This window comes from Leptinotarsa decemlineata, unplaced genomic scaffold (assembly GCF_025532065.1).
Source record: "Leptinotarsa decemlineata unplaced genomic scaffold, Ldec_3_MD MMD2_tig00026328_RagTag_RagTag, whole genome shotgun sequence".
NCBI classification, from domain to species: domain Eukaryota; kingdom Metazoa; phylum Arthropoda; class Insecta; order Coleoptera; family Chrysomelidae; genus Leptinotarsa; species Leptinotarsa decemlineata.
The window spans coordinates 36,925,027-36,943,072 of NW_027412688.1; the positions used below are offsets into that span (position 1 = coordinate 36,925,027).

At 35.4% G+C, this 18,046-nt stretch overlaps 2 protein-coding genes across 2 annotated transcripts; both read left to right on the plus strand.

Annotated features, from left to right (window-relative positions):
- The first annotated feature begins 2,474 nt into the window (after positions 1 to 2,474).
- Positions 2,475 to 13,033, plus strand: LOC141485407 (uncharacterized). Its single transcript, XM_074182035.1, has 3 exons — positions 2,475 to 2,617; positions 10,408 to 11,035; positions 11,572 to 13,033. Exons 1-3 carry the CDS (start codon positions 2,615 to 2,617, stop codon positions 11,979 to 11,981), a joined length of 1,041 nt encoding a protein of 346 aa, XP_074038136.1. The 5' UTR covers positions 2,475 to 2,614; the 3' UTR covers positions 11,982 to 13,033.
- A 397-nt stretch (positions 13,034 to 13,430) lies between these two features.
- On the plus strand, positions 13,431 to 15,007 carry LOC111502995 (beta-1,3-galactosyltransferase 1). Its single transcript, XM_023157187.2, has one exon. The coding sequence runs from the start codon at positions 13,592 to 13,594 to the stop codon at positions 14,795 to 14,797; it is 1,206 nt and encodes a 401-aa protein (XP_023012955.2). The 5' UTR covers positions 13,431 to 13,591; the 3' UTR covers positions 14,798 to 15,007.
- Positions 15,008 to 18,046: the final 3,039 nt, after the last annotated feature.

Genomic DNA, 18,046 nt, shown 5'->3' on the forward strand with positions numbered 1-18,046 from the left:
AGTTTAATTGAGATAACGCTTTGTTTGGACCACGACGCTATGTTAATAAGAGTATTGAGAGTTGTTTTGGATGGCTCAGAAGCAATGATAATTTATCATGAAGAAATGATGAATGAAACTTTCTGTTTTTTACCACTTTTATATGTAACTACGGACATTTTCAAACTTATAAGTTTGAATGTCCGTATAGGACAAAACTGCAGTAACTTTAGTTACAAATAAAAATGACAAAAAACATAGTAAGTTTCATTTCTCTATTCTTCATTATGATTTCCTACCACGAAGTAACGGCTACATCCATTAATTTATTGATAATTCATCAGTTATCGTTTACAAAATAGAACAGACATATTTTGGAATGTTGGCGGAACGCCAAAATAAAAATCGACTTTTAACTCGAAATTGCGATATTGAAGTCAATATTTTAGTTTGAAGTCGTAATTTCGAGAATAATGTCGAAATTTGAAGTTTAAAGTCATAATTTCGAGTTGAAAAGTCGTGATTTCGAGAATAATCTGCAGTCGTAGTTTGAAAAATACAAGATTGAAGTCGTAATTCCGAAATTAGGAGATCAAAGTCGTATTTTCGAGTTAAAAGTCGTAATTCCGAGTTTAAAGTCGTTATTTCGAGTTAAAAGTCGTAACTCTGAGTTTAAATTCGTTATTTCTTGTTGAAGAGTCAAAATTTCGACTTAAAGCCGAAATAGAAGTCGTAATTTCGAAATTATGTGATTAAAGTCAAAATTTCGAGAATAAAGTCGAAATTTCAAGATTAGAGTCATAATTTCAAGTGTTCAAAGTCATAATTTCGAGTTGAAAAGTCGTTACTTCGAGATAAAAATTTAAATTTTGAGATTTAAGTAGATATTTTGAGTTTAAAAGTACATTTACTATTTCACTGTATATAGAATTTGTTTGTGAAAAATACTTCAGTTTACTTGAGAATGGTTTAATAAACCGAAACCGATCGTAACAAATAAAAATCGCAGTAGAAATTAGACAAAAGCTTTTTTCTTTATCCTGTATTTGAGTTTGAATTTCGAGTTAAGAACTCGTAATTTCAAATTAAAAAGTCATAATTTCGAGATTGAAGTCGAAATTTCGAAATTTAAGTCGGAATTTCGAGTTTGAAGTCGTAATTCCGAGTTAAAAAGTCATAATTAAGAGTTAAAAAATCGTAATTTCGAGTTTGAAGTTGGAATTTCAAGTTTAAAGATGAAATTTCGAAATAAAAAGTCGAAATTTCGAATTTGAAGTTCAAATTCTGCGTATGAAGTCGTAATTTCGAATTGAAAAGTCGTAATTTCGATTTTAAAGACGAAATTTCGATATTTAAAGTCTCAATTTCTTGTTTGAAGTTGCAATCTCGAGTTTAAAGTCGAAGTTTCGAATTAAAAAGTCATAACTCCGAGATTAACCTCGAACTTCAAACCTCTAACTTCGAGGTTATGGTCGAAATTTCGAGAATACAGTCGAAATTTTGAAAATGAAGTCGTAATTTCGAAATTATGAGGTTAAAGTCATAATTTCAAGTTTAAAGTCATAATTTTGAGTTGAAACGTTGTTATCTCGAGTTAAATAATCGTTATTTCGAGAATGAAGTCGAAATTTCCAAATTAAAGTAGTAATTTCTAGTTATAAAGTTGTAATTCCGAATTTAAAGTCATAATTTCATCGTCTTTCATCGGCAATCTTGTAACTTGTCAATGATGAATAAAGAACATTCATTATTAAAGAGACGAGTTAAAAAATCGATTAAAGTTGTACTTTCAAGAGTGAAATCGAAATTTTGAAATTACGAGGTTAAAGTCAAATTTCGAAATTCAAGTCGAAATTTCGAGTTTAAAATTTTAATCCCGAGTTAAAAAGTCGTAATTTCAAGTTGAAATTTTGAGTTCAAAGTCGTAATTCCGAAATAAAAAGTCGTAATTTCTAGTTCAAAGTCAAAATTCCGAGATTAAAAGTCGTAATTTTGAGTTTAAAGTTGAAATTCTGCCTATAAAGGCGTAATTTTAAATTAATAAGTCGTAATTTTGAGTTTAAAGTCGAAATTTCGATATCAAATTCGTAATTTCTTAATATCGAGATTGAAGTCGAAATTTTGAGATAAAAGTCGAAATTTCGAGATTCAAAGCCGTAATTTCCAAGAAACAAATAATAAAAATATTTGGCTTTTCTGCGTTCCGTAAAAAAAATTCTCTTTTGATACACATTTTGTCCAACTTTGATATCTTGCCTCATTCAAAGATTTAGAGGGGGCTATTAATTCACGTCGGCACTGTACATAATTTTTCTGAAAACGTACCTGAGAATTTCAGAAATGGTGATATATTATATTATAATAAACGCCCTAGGCCTTCAAGGTCTGCAGAGCGTTTCAAGTAAAATCAAATCGACCCAAAAGAGCACCCACCCAAGAAAACCCCCCGGAACCCCCAAACGTTCGTAGCCATCATCTTCGATTGCTAATAGCTCTGATTTATCAAATCTAACGCCGAAGGTAGGGTACGAAATCCACATTCACCTATCGAAAGTTTAAATGCAGGTACGACTCGCGGTACTCTTTAATCCGAGTCGGTTCTCTCCGTAAACTGTATCATTTCTCCTGGCTCGCCATGGTAAGTAGATTATAGTTCTAAGTCGGTTTGATCAGCGGATGTTTTGACTATCGTATGCAGGGGTGGTACGGAAAATTTGGGGCCCCCGAGCTGAAAGACTATGATCGCTAGTGTCGTGCGTTAGTGTTTTGTCGAGAGTTCCAAGCAATACGGTTACTTTTGTTTGTAATGGGTAAACGTGATTCTGTGCGCTAGATTGATTATTTTTTAGTTTTTTTTTTGTCATACACATACCCACAGTCTCATTTTCTCAATTTGAATGTATGTGGAATAATGTCATGTACTGAAAAAATACTTTTTTTTCGATTGGCATTAAAAGTAAATTTAGATGATATTTATCGATCATAGAAGTGACATTTTTAATACCTAGACAATAAAAATATTTTGTAATGCCTAGACGAAACGAAAAATGTTTTAAAATCGAATTTTCAAAAGGCCTATTATTATGCTTGTATAATAAATTGAAGTAAATTCCAGAGTACAAGAAAACTTTGAAAAGTATAATTAGTTTCTGCCTGAACTCTAGTGAAATTTTGAGTCATTAATTAAATAGAAGATCATATGATTCAAATTGTTATTTATATAAAGCAGTAATTAGGTAGAATTCAATTAGTAATGGTATTTTTCGATCTCAGAAGTGACATTTTTAATGCCTAGGTCTCAAAAATGATTTTTTATTGCCAAGGCATAACGAATTGTTTTTTAAAGCTGATTTTCAGAGAGCGAATTATGCTAACATAATAAATTGAAATGAATTCCAGAATACAAGAAAACTCTGAGGAGTGTAATTGGTTTCTTCCTAAACTCTGGTGAAAATATGAGTCATTAATTAGTTGAAAGGTCATATGATTCAAATTGATATATTATATAAAGCACTAATTAGGTAGAATTTAGTTAGTAGTGTTATTTTCCGATCGTAGAAGTCTTTTTTAATGCCTAGATATCAAGGCATTTTTACATAGGAATTTCAAAAAGCCTGTTATCCTTACATAATATATTGAAGTAATTTCCAAAATACAAAAAAACTCCAAAGAATATAATTAGTTTTTACCAACACTCTAATTAGATAGAAGATCATATAATTGAAAATAAAGCAGTAATTGGGTAGAATTCAATTGATAGTGATATTCTTTGATCATAGAAGTGACATTTTTGATGCCCAGGCATTGAAAATTTTTTCAATTGAAAATTTTTTCAATGCTTAGGCATAAATAAAAATGTTTTAAAATCAAAATTTCAAAAAACGTATGATGCTTGCATAATAGATTGAAGTAATTTTCAAAATATAAGAAAACTCTGAAGGAGAGTATATTGATCAATCTCTAAGTTGCACAAGATATATGTTGTTATAAATAATTCTGAAAATAATGATTTTGAGAAAAATTAGGTTTTATTGATTATCATAGTTAATGTAAAATCCAGAGATATGCAGTGTGATCAGTAAAGTGTCGCCACCACAGGGATTTTTTTATTATTATTTTCATTAGAAATTTCATTTCAGCTTCTGACAAGATGAAAATTGAACAAGAATGCAGGTGATATTCTTTCAATATTTCGAAAAATGGTTGAAATACAGTTTTTGCTAAATGCAATTTCTAAGCCATATGCAAAATTGCATCTACATAAGATAGTTTTGGTTTTTTGGAGGGGTACCAAATCTTTCAATAGAAATTATTTTTAACTTTTCTGTAACAAATCAAATTTCTCAATCGTCTATAGGATCAAAAATTTCGGGCAAGTAAGACGAAAGTTATATAACTTTCGTCCTCGCAGTTAACGCACATACCACTGATGATGTCTGCCGCAGTAGCAAACGAAACGTTTTTTACTTTTTCAAAGAAACATTCTCATTATTGAATATCGCAGAAGACCTCAGACTGGACGATATCTGAGTCTTTCTTTCTTATCCACCGTAAAAAAGACGTAGCGGAGCATTGAAATGTACTAATTGCTTCACTCGGTCGATCGGTAGCCGATCGGTTCGACATGGGTGCTTTGTTCACTCAGTCAATCGGCCGATGTGTGAGTCGATGGTTCAAGCCCCAGGCTGAACCCTCGATTTTCCCTTGCTATCATCTAACCGGTGTTAGGAATCACACGTTAAAAAGTAAGACCTCGTTAATCCTTAGCTCGCACAAGTTTTGACTTCTGAGGGTTGTCTTTCGTAGGGCTGCGATAGCTGGTTAACGGTAAAACATATTAATCGTTTCAGTAAGCTGGTATATCAAATAACTATATTCTGGAAATGGGTTATAAAATTGATAATCAAACTCAGAATCGATGGGTTTGAAAGGGTATTCAGAAATCTGAATGTGAAAAAGTGGAAATAAGCCGCGAAAGGTTTCGCCGGATGAGTTTTTCGATTTTGAAAATGTCGACAAGACTATTTGAAATCCTTCCGTTAAACAAAGATGATTTGTAGAGTTTCGTCTTGGTCGTACTTCCTTCTATGATTGATTTCGAAAAGAGCAATCAAAATCGGTTGTGGATTCGAAAAACAACGATGCCCTGTGCAACACATGGCATACTGTGAGATATATGCTTCTCTTTCATTGGTATATCACAGACTGCAAAATACATGTTCCAGATGTGTTCTATAGAATTTGACCGATGCTTGCTTAAATCGACGTTGATATATTCGTATGGTTTGGAAAATAAGCAACAATCTACTCTAGGAATATTTCGGGATGAATCAAACATCACAAAAGTTGTTTTTTCCGTTCTTCCAGGAAAATATTTTTTTGCTTCTTTGGCATATCGCCACAATTCTTAGAGGATAGAAGTAATATAATAATTCAATTGCTAAAAGAATTCGTTGAAGTTGTGAAAAGAAAAACCTGAAACGTAGCATCATTCTTATGTCAGTTCCTACACAGCAAATTAAAACAATTGTCTTATGTCTTACTACTCATATTCTCTCAATATATCGTCTTAAAACTTTTTGTTTCTCCATGAATATCATAAAATGCATGTACGGTGATCTTCACCGCTGTAAAAGTCTTCCAAAACTTTTTTTTTCAGAAATTAACTGCAAAGTGAAAAAACTGTTAAAAAAATATTTTGAACTCATGTAAAAGGTCCATCAATATCAAAGGCGAATACTTTGAAAAGCTATAAAACAGTTTGTTCCCTACTTGTGGTAAATACTTGAAACCTGCTTTTCGTATTAATAAATTCCTAACCTATCTTCTCTTTCCCTCAGTTTTGCTCTGATACTAACGCCACCTTACGGAAATGCTAACTTGTATATCACGGAAAGAGTACGTAGTTAAAATTTAAAAAAACAATCAAATATTTTGTAACTGTTTCGTAATCAAAAACGTAGTGAATTTGAAATTTACATATTATTTCACAGCTGGTGAATCAACTACCAGTTTGAATACGATTATGTCTTTGTTTTGAAGTTAACGATGTATGAACTCGACCCAAAAAACCTACCATCAGTTACATCAGAAATGCAACTAATGTCATAATAATCACTTGTTTCAATTCCTAAAAACGAGGAAGCGATACTTTGGAAAAAACTTTCGAAAATACGAAATGTGGAATTCATGGGTATTCAAATTTTTCGTGACATTAAATGACAACAAAAGGAAACACCCATACATGCGAAAAAAGAAATTGATATAGAAGCCGAATGATAACTTTCATTTGTTGGAATAAGTGCAAAACCCACTCGATTATCATCGGAGATAGATTTTACCAAGCCGGAATAGGAACTGGGCGAGTTTTGTGTTTTTATCATCTGCAGTGAAAGTGTAACATCGTAGATGGCTTGATGCGGATAATAGTTATTAATAAGTTATCTGACAGGGCACACCTGATACGATTTACGAGTCTTTACGTTATTATATTAATGAAGTTTGAGTTTCTAATGCGTCGAGACAATTTATTTGTTGGTTCTTGATTTTCTAATTACGATGAACTTTTCTGCCAGTTATTTTTTGAAATTCTTAAATGCTAAAATACTTCTGCAATTTTTATTTTTTTTTTTTTAATTTCACCAAGGTTTCTATTTTTTTTTTATCGATTCATACTTGAAATTTACTGGGTTGTTGAACTTTATTTGAAGTAAAATATAAAATTTATTCAATAAAATTTTAGAATTTTTTATATACCTAACAGTTAGGTTGGAATATTTGTAGGGTAACATAAAAACAATTATTTTTCCGTGATTTCGTCCTTCAAAAATCATCATCATCATCATCTGTTCTGTCAGAACAGACAGAACAGAAACAGACAGTTCAATCCCACCCAGTACAAAGAGGAGCTTCACAATGTAAGGGTTCGCAAAGCAAACCTGGCATGGAGAGAAAATTTCGCAAAATTCCAGAAACACGAGTTTATTTGTAAAGGAGACAAGTTTTAATACAAAAGCCATCACAAAAATTTCAATGCCCATGCGGTGGTTTATCCCCCAATTTAAAAAAAATTGAATTTGGGTCTAGCGTTACCTCATTGAGAAGAACTTTCGATTTCCCCTCCCTTGCATCTTTGTTTTTGAGAATCGCACCAATCGCTTTGAAGAAATGGAGTTTTGGAAGATTCATCGGATTTATCTGATTATAACACACCAAAATTTTGCTTACACCTAATATTTTCTTGAATAAGCATAACTATTTATTGTTTACTCAACGAAAATCCTTTTTTTTTGAGGAAAAAAACATTTTTTATCGACCTTTTTTGGGTATTTGTTATCTTCCACAATCTGAAAAATATAAAAATTATAATGGAGAGGAAAAAATTGTTAAGAAATAATACAATACTTATCTTTTACGTTTCGGAGGCCAAAATCTGCCTCCGTCTTCAGAAATGGAGAAAAAAATTCTATATATTCGCAGTTATTCCTTTTTGATTGTTTATTTCGTTACTTCTTCGACATATGTCAAAAAAAACTCCTTTGACATCTGTCGAAAAAGTAAAGAAATAAACAATCAAAAAGGAATAACTGCGAATAAATAGAATTTTTTTTCCATTTCTGAAGACGGTGGCTGATTTTGGACTCCGAAAGGTAAAAGATAAGTATCGTATTATTTCTTAACAATTTTTTTGATAGGCAAAATTGTTAAATACGACAAGTTACTGATAAATAAAAGATTTTTCTTTGTGAAAAATACTTTGATTTTTACGCGATAACTTTTCGGGGTAAACTAAAAAGTTTCCCCTTTTACACTTGTATAAAGTTCTCCATTATAATTTTTATATTTTTCAGATTGTGGAAGGTAACAAATACCCAAAAAAGGTTGATAAAAAACTATTTATTGTTATGTATATATTCCAAATTGAAATGTTATAACAATATAATTTTATAAAAATAAATAAACATAGTACTTTTCATTAAATACCCAAACGCACGCCACTGCAGGCAGAAAACGACCCGAACGCTCATAAAATATTTCGTTCGCGACCCGTTTGCGATACAAAAATAGGGTGGATCCGATGGAGAATTATAAACCAGCCTATACAAACGGTGGCAATTCACTCTGCTGATATCGTTTTACATTTATAATAAGCTTTCATTACACCGTGGGTTGGGCTACCTTTCGGGCGCCTCCCCAGGTGGCGGATAGGGGAACGGCCAAGGGACTGGAGGCCCTGTCCGCGAAGCCAATGTGGCCTTACGGACGGGGTCGCCGGACTCCTGGTCAGTATCAGAAATAAGTAGGGTGAGACTTTGCAAAAAATGCCACCGTTGACCGGCCTACCCAAGCTAAGGTGTAAGGAATCGTACCGACAGCTAAATGGCCGCAGGGTGATATGCGGTTACGAACGATCCCCTTGGGGAAACGGGACAAACCTCATTGTAATCAGCCTTCTTCTGGTAATGCGGGGCTCTGCCAGAGTGGCCAACTCTTCGCCTGCTACTCGTGGGAACACACATGAATAAAACAGACGCAAAAATAGAAACTGAAAAAACCAATCCCAAGGCTGGACAGTGGCTGGCAGTGGCTGGGGATGAACAGAAATGTCCGCCCCAATCTACCACTAGGAATGACGCTGGACATGGCAGATCATCTCGTGATATAATACAAAGGTCAAGGCGTAAGCGTATTTGAGGCGCCGAGGTCAAAAGGAGACAGAGAGCGATAGAGGCAGAAGTGGCAGCAACTATAAGTGCACCCTCCTCCTTCCCCACTCCACCTTCAACAGGTGGAGCTCCGCCTTTAATAAAAGCAAGGAACCGGCTGCCCCTGCAGGAAAACGCTGTTACTGGAGTACCTCCACGGAGGGAATCCCAAGAAGGTTGAAGAAGCCGCGCAACGACAGTAATGTCGTTGCACCGTCCAAAACCTTCACGAAGGCCGCCGTGAGACACCTCAAGGTTGCCAAAGAGAGTGTGTGTTCGGCGAGTCTTGGCCTACACCTGTCAATATAAAGAAGATGTCTCCTAGTGACCTGCCCTCCTTCCTGAAAAGGACAGGATGAACGATGACCTAGGAGGACAACTCCTCGGGAGGATGTACAATGGGTCACATGTGCCCTAAGTGTTGTGGTTCTACACTCACCCTCCCTACTCTACAGATACAGAAGCGTTCATTACTTCTTTCTTTCAGGAAACAAAGTATAATCATAACGCGTTCACACTCCGGAACAATAGCACTGTCTCTCGACGATCGTTTCGCTAACCGAGTTAGCATCATCAGGAGATGACCACGAGTGTGACATCTCCTGATGATGACTTCGTTATCGGGCAGTAAAAGTATTTTCATTAAATACGTGTTAGCGCCCTCATAAACAGAGGTTTTCAAGACAAGGAGTTTTGTACTCAAAATCATTGATAGAATCAGCACTGCTATAGTAGTAGACTTTAACTTGAGTTGCATATGTGATGAACTTGATCGATACATGATGAAAATCCGTAACACATTCAAGTACCACCAACACGTGTTGGCGTTTTGTAAACTGCCCAGTGAAAGTCACACAGCAGTAATGTTATTTGGAGTTGAGTGGAAGAATCGCGCTTTGCTTAACTCCGCCACGTAAAATAAAGACCATTTTTTTATTATTATTATTTTTCCACCGTAGTGTGCGCTGGTCAGGCCCTATCCTCCGAAGCCCCGATACATTCGGGAGGGCGCGCCAGCATTATCAACCTATGACCACTCCCCACACCGTGGGGTAAGTGATCATTGGGTCCGAGAAGCATGTGCCCTGAGCAAGCGCAGTGAGCCAAGAATGACAGCCCTCTGCATCTGTGCGACTAAGATTTCTGCCTTAGTGCGGCAAGCCGGTATGATTTTAAGATTCAGGAGTAGAGAGGACATCATTCCACCAAGTACTCCAATAATCAGAACAACCATCTTAACAGAGTGATATGGATAGAGTCTGCGGAGTTCGAAGAAAAAATCTCGATATTTTATCCGTTTTTCCTCCTCTTTTCTGACGATATTTGTCTCGCCAGGAGCTGAAAACTCCACGATAAATATCGTTTTGCTCTGGTGGTCGTGAAGGACTACATCAGACTTATTAGCTTGTATGAGCCTGAGGGTGGTGAACGAATAGTTCCAATAAATTCGACACTTTTCGTTCCCCACAACGGTTCAATATCCCCCGGAGCGTAGGGCAACACCGGTGTCTTGTCAATACCGTAAGAGTATTGTGTTATTATTATTATTAGTATTATTATTATTTGAGTATTGAAGTTAACTCGTCAAATTGTCAGTTCATGAAAGATATTGAATTGTTAAATTAGAAATTAACAACAACAAAAATACCGGACTGTCAACAATTGATTAATTATTTTTTCCGTTACGTTTTGGTTACACATTATTATGTGTTTTTTTTTTCAGACACAATCATTACTTTTCGTCTTTTCCCTCTTCTTTATGGCCGTTTCTGCCGGTACTAGGGACAATTTGAAAACAACATTGGAAGACATCGAAAGAGACTACATCACCACTCGAAAACAAACAAAATTAACACCCCCGCCCGCTCCGAAGATACCAGCGAAGTCCCCCACCCAATTCGGATTCGTGCCAACCAAAACATTATCGAACTACATTCAGAAGGAACCCAAGGCTAACTACGACTTTCAATTTCAACTAGGGGATTTCCAGCAGTACCTGGGAGGACAGCAGTATTTGAGTGGGCTTGAGTCCACGCAGGGAGAACAGTATAGAGGCGGACAGAAGTACGCTGAGGGCCAACAGTACACTGACATTGTTCCTGAGAAGTACAGTAGCATTGCTCCGACATATAGTGGTCCTGTGTATACAGGGCCATCAAAGAAACCTGCCGTGCAAGCCTATTATGTTCCCCAGGGGCAAGGACAGTACCAAGGATTCGAGAAGTTACAGTACTTGTCCGATAACAGTATCGCCCAGCAGGCTGTGCAGCAGTATTATACTCCACAGTACGTTTATCTTCAACCCAATCAGGCTCCAACCAGTTCTGTGCAGACCATAGTTGATCCTAAAGGTGAGTTGTTCAAAAAATGTATATCAATTTTTATTTAAGAACACGTAGAACAGAAAGAATCTATTATCATACCGATTTTTTTCTCTAAGTTGTTCTACAAATCTCTATTCCCAAATATCCCTGCCCACAAATTTAGTTCCTATGAAATTTTAGTTTGAATTACTTGAATAAAAAAAATATTTTCATCAAAATGAAACATACAATTATATTCATTTTTATATTTCAGTATCATTTACAATAAAGTTATATTTTGATATAATAGTATATAGGTATCAGTTGTATTTGCGAATAAAATTTTGTGTCAGGTGTGGGATTTTAAAAAATTTCAATAACAATAACAAATTGGTTATCAATCGAACAAGCTCAATAACATAAATATTCGACTAGTTGTCTAAATGTATTCTTATATTCATTGATTCAAGCAGCATCAAATTTTCACTCTGAAAATTATGTTTGAAAATTATGAAATTGATACTATGATATTCGTGTAGAACCTCCTACTTACGTAGCTTTTTCTACGATCATATTTCTTCCAGGTTCCCTGCATTACCTCATGTATCTTCCTGCTTACCAAAATCCATCTGGCGAACAAACCCAAAACTACGACAACGTTCACAACGGAGGAGCCGAACAAACCTCATACCAGCTACCACAACAAGCGCCATCTTACAACACAATACGGTACTCGCAGAAAGATGAATCTACTCAGTTCGAACAACCGAAAAACCTTTACACCAAAGCCGAATTCGGTGCGAAACGGGAACCCAAAAGCCTCCTAGATTCTTATGTTCCTTCCGCACTTCAACTTCAGTACTTCAGACAGGCTCACCAGAATGCTATTCAAGATGGCCAGAGTTTCGGAAAAAGTCACAGGCATAATTACAGGGCTGTAGACTCAGGATCTATTGGAAACTATAACGGCAGGCCTAGTCAATTCAAACATTGAATTAGGCCGCTATTGACGCCCGCTAGTTGGGCACAAAGAAACACTCATTTCTATGGCCATTACTTGTATGAAATTATTGTAAATATGTTGATGTGAGGTGAAAAATTTTATCCTCATTTTTTTTGTATAAAATATGTTTATATCTTAGAAGTAGGTGAAAAGCATGACTGAATATATCTATGTAACATCTTTGGATTAGGGTTTTGTTCGGTTATTGCCACTCTTATCGCTAGGGCATCGATAGAAATTGAAGGGGGGTAAATTCAAGTAATTAAAATGGCTTGAAATCTTAGACAAGGCTTGTCTAAGCTTAAAATCATTATATTATATAAAATTGATATAGGGGGAGAATAACCGAACACGCATTCTAAGCAGTCACAAAACATCAAAAAATGTAAGTGTTGCCAACACGAAAGTGGTTCAAACAAAAACAAAATAACACACTACGAAGTTTTGTTTTCTTGTAACATGCCGTTATAATATTTTTCTTTTTTTTACATTGTTATTTCACTTCCATAGAAAAAATTCATCCCAATTTTGTATTATCCATTTCACTATATTCGAAAAGGGGTCTCATTTTTTTTAAGTAAATAATACTTTCGCCACTAACTATGATAGCATCCCTTTCTCATCATCCACAATTGAATTTTATTCGCATCTCTATCAAACTTGCTTTCTTTTGTTCATTTGCATCATAATCCACGTGCTTATTAACTCAGAATGGTCCTCTTATGCTTTCCCTAATACAAAAATAGTTGAGATACTTCATTCCATTGAGGCATTAACCCTTTCACATCATTATCAAGCCTGTTTCAATTGTGACTGAATATTTTTTTAATAATTTCAAGGATTGTTCGAACTGCTGGTCCTTTACATTTTCATCATTTTATGGTATATCTTGCCAGTACAATTCGAACATTCACTTGCATCCATTGTCTGTTTATAATTGTGCTATATCCGTTACCTATATTGTTGTTTATTAATTAGTTGAACATAATTTGTTATATCCGATGTAGGAAGTACATTTTTTTCAATAAAAACTTTAAATAGTATCTTGGTTTTCATGAAGCCTCCCCAAAAAATGTTGATTAAATAGATATTTGGAGGTCCCAAAGATAGGTGCGTCTGTCTTCAAACTGCAGGATATTTCATAATGAAAGTTTCGAAAATTGCTTGGAAATAAAAACAACTACATTGCGGTATTATATTTGTTTTCATAAATATTTTTCAGATTCAAACAATTGTTATTGGAAATGGTTTTCCCTGATTTACCTAGAATTTATAATTAATTATATATTTGTGATGATAAACTAGTCGTTCTGTGATCACGTGGTATCAAATCTCGCTTGCTCGGCCGCAAATTTTCAAAATGAAATATATAAAAGAAATATTACATTTGGCTATTGTCTATCCTCCATAGTTTCTCTTTCTCTAATGTCCTTCTCAAGAAATCAAATGGAAAGAGACGGGACTGGACATCCTTGCATTGAAAAGTCTATGAATGTATAATGTTTGTTTTGGTTTAGTTTTGAATTTGTTGAATGAAGAATATATGCCTACCTACGTAGAAATGGGATTACATTTCAATTCTGGTTATCGTATCATCACTTATGAACACCAAAACCTGTTTGATATTAATTAATGATGCTGAACAGAAATTAAAAAAATATGTAGCACACAAAACATCTATGAATATGGTGCAAGCAAAACTAAAATATTTGATAATAACAACAATTGCCATCAGTGCAGTGTCAGTTCTGTATCTTTACAGTTCGACACAGGAGGAAGTTTATATAAAAATAATCGACAATGTTGAATATCAAAAGAAAGAGCAGGACATGGCCCAACATTCTCAAAGCGAAAAGTTATTCGATATAGATAACTTCCACTACATTCAACACAACTCGAATACTTGCAAAGGCGACACCAGCATAAAAGCGATATTTCTGGTCACTTCATACTTTGGAAACGTGGAAACTAGAAGTGCCATGCGCAGAGCCTTTTCCTCAGAAGATCTGAAACACCTGAACTTCCGTAGGGTGTTTTTGCTGGGTAGAGCCCCCTCCGATAAATATACTAGTCAGAAATCTGTTGCAGATGAAGGTCAGCGATTTGGAGACCTGATCCAAGGTAACTTTATCGAAGCTTACAAAAACTTGACCTACAAACATGTAATGGGTTTGAAATGGGCTTCAAAGTTCTGTTCTAGTGCCAAGTATATCGTGAAAATGGATGACGATATCGTTGTAAATATCGAGAAAGTTACTGAACTTCTAGATTCCTTGAAGATGCCCAGCAGAAAAAATGTTATTGCGGGTTATATTTTGAGGAATATGCAACCGATTCGTGAACCTGCGAATAAGTGGTATATCACTGCAGAAGAGTATAATTCTTCCAGGTATCCCCCATTTGTGTCCGGATGGTTTTACGTGACAACACCTGAAACGGCAGCAAACCTAGTCAAACTTTCCAAAACTAACAAGTATTTCTGGATCGATGATACCTACGTTACGGGTATTTTGGCCAATCAGCTCAAGATAAGGCACTTCGATATTGGGAAATACTTCGCAGTCCATTCCGAGTATATGGAGTGCTGCCTAGACGACATAAGAAGAAAGAACTTGAAGTGCGATTATCTGATAGGCCCCAATGGTGGCAACAATAATTTATTTTACGAGTTCAATAATGCTGTCAGCATTTGCAACTTGAATTTGTGCAAGGATAGGATGAGGCCCTTGAACGAGACTTGTGTGTCTAAGAAGGTGCATAGTTTGGGTAAAGGGAAAGCATCTATACGAAATTATAAATTGCATTGAATGGGATGTAGTTGGGGAAATACTAATCACCGTACTGATGAATGAGGCCTTACTAAACAGTGCTTTGTTCAACAAAAGCAGAGCTAACAAACTTATAACATTGAATCTCTACAATGAATTTAACAATATAGTATTGAAAAATGTGTATTATCTTGAATATATATTTTGTTATGTTGTTAATATTATACTTGAATAAATATTTTTACACTGTTTGAGTTTTCATACGCTTTAGATACGAGGTACGCTCAGAAATTAAGGTGAATATTCAAATTTCGCGGGTTTTGTACATTCCATTAGCGATTTTTTTATGTTCCTACACTTGTCTTCACAGTGTCAACTGTTCAGCATGTATAGTTTGTTGGTGAGAGGCATAAAAAGGTTAGAAATTAGCCATAAAGTAGGTAGGAAATCAGTATATTCAACAAGTAAAGCAGTAATTATGTAGAATTTCGTGTGAACAGGCCTGAGAAAGCTATTATATAGTAAAACGGGTATTGCGGTTTTGTGCTTCGACAGCCATCTTCAGTTCAGACAGGTTGGAGCCTAGCTCCCTTACCCTGGCGGTATGGAAGTCCTCAGCCCTTCACGGTGTACCACTACCTGCATGGGGCGAGGTGGATGAATAATATTGATCATCTGTTAACGGGGGACATGAGGGCCTCATTCGACAGTGTCAGGGCCTTCTATATCGGGAGGGGTCGTCTACAGCATAGTCTGTAGCTTCCTTATCTAACGGATTATCGTGAGTTTCCGCAGCTGCAAATCTTTGCGGATGGCTTCATTCTGCACGGAGCATTGAAATCATCCGTATTAGACGGAGCCGCTTGTCCCCAGACGCCTGAAGCATACATGATGACAGGCTTGAACATCCTGTTGTAGATCGTAAGCTTGTTTTTTAGGCTCAATTTGATCAGAGGGTACAGACTTTTGATCCGACCCTCGATCTTTGCCTTCACGGTTATGATGTGCGGGTTCCAGGTGAGCCTACGGTTTATTAGAATACCGAAGTACTTTACCTGCGCTTGCCAGTCGATCTCCCTTCCAGAGATCCTCACTTTTCTAGCCGCAGAAGATATTGTTCTTCCCATGGTTATCGCTTGAGTTTTTTCTGGGTTCACAAGGATCTTCCAGTCGAGGTACCAGCGTTTGAGGTAGTCCAATGCACGTTGCATTTAGACGATCCCGAACTCCCAACCCACGTAAGATGAGAGGAGAGCCGTGTCATCGACGTAGAGAGATATCTCCACACGCGTGGCAGCGTGAGACTACAGCGTGGCAAGTTCCAGTTGCACTGTTGAGTCCAATTTATATTTTGCCAATAATGTAATATGTAATATACTGACTAGACATCTATTGTTTGAAGTGCAAAAGTGAACGAGGTGTGTGCTGCTGCCTACAGATGCTAGTAATGATTTATAGCTCAAATTGAAAGGGTTATATTTTTTGGAGTGACTATAACTGAATACGAATGGGGAATGCTCCTCCTGACGAAAATCAAGCAGTTTTCATAAAAGAGCTCTAAAAAACAACGTATTTTAAACTCATCATTTCAACCTTTTAAAAAAAAAAATTTAAATACTTAAAAAAAGAGGAATGAAATAATGCATACAACATTTAAAGGGATTCGTTTCTATTTCACCATTTGGCAACATCGGTTATAGCTGATAAAGGACAATGGATCTGTTACCTGTATGAGACAAACAAAGATGGCATATTTCAGAGGCGTGCTGTTCTGTTTACCTATGTTCCGAGTCATTCTGTGACATATGACATTTTGTGCACCTAACCTATCTTCCTCTATATAAATAAATAACAAAACAACTGTTGTTTATGTGGCTTTTGGAGGTGGTATTGAACTATAATTTATATTTTGCCTCAATTGTTGTATTTTTAAAAAGATAATTTTTCCTTTTTAAAGTAGAATTTCCAATATGTGAATTAGAAATAATTTCTTTTAAAACTTAAAACCCAACATTTGAAACATCAATTTGAATACTTTTCGAAGTGAATTTGAGAAAATCATGAATTAAACTCAACTTTATTTTGTTCAAACTTGCATTTGCTGTAATAACCCAAATTGAGGAACATTCCCCGTTTATACTTGTAAAAATAAATTTACTTATACCACCATATATAAGTTTGGGAGTGAATAAAAAAAAATTGATTCCAAAGTCAACAAATAAGGGTTCCCAAGTAGAAAAATCTACAGGAAAATTATTAATAACAACCAATATATTTTTTACTTTCATAATCAGAACAATTATAATGAATCATGTCATACATAGCAGCAGGGCCGTCGCCATAGGAGGGGGGAGCCTCCCCCCCTGCTTTTTCGACTTGGGAAATTTTGGGCCGTGAAGATAGAAAAAAGTAATAGTAGAAAAATGAATAAAAATTCAAAAAATAAAAATGATAGAAAAGAAAGGGGGAGGTAATAAGAAAAGGGAAAGAACCAGAGAAGGTTGAGATTTCCCAACATGCATAACTTGGAGATCCCATACTTTGAAATTCTGAGTTGTTTGAAAACTTCATAAAAGTTTAATTTCTCCCAAGTGAGAGAACAGTACACAAATTTTGAAGTGACAATTTTACAAAATTCCCAACTTTTCGCTGTTTTTTCGACTCGGAAAAGTTGGGAAATTTCGGGCCCTGAAGATAGAAAAAATAATAGTAGAAAACAATAAGCACAATAGTGTGACTCACGGTCGATGGTAGGTTACACGTTTCTGGAAAACGCAAAGCATGATTTTTCTGAAAATTTCACCTCTCACATTTCCTTACCTGTTCTATCGATCTAAAATATTTTCAGCATTGCGGTGTTACCACTTCCATCAAAAAGTCCTAGCAACTTAATTTTTTTAAATGGAATACCCCGTATATTATTACATTTTTGGAATCGCTCTGGTATTTTAATACTTTTTTGTTAATAATGTCCTATACCTATCTCTATCTGTTTTAGAGATAAAAAATAAATTGTGCTAAATATGGTCCAAAACATAGCCTCAATTGAAATTAAGTACATCAGTACTCTCAATTCATGAAAAGTTGATATTTTGATGATAGTTTGGACAAACTCCAAATATTCAAATAACACCGAGAAATCGACTCCATATCATACAGGGCGTGCTAAAATTACTATTATTTCCTTTGTGCATAAAAGTAGTCAAAAGTTCATTTTTTCAAACGAAACCCCCTGTATATTACTCGGTAAATTGAAAGATGGTGAAAAATGCTTCAAGATGATATACA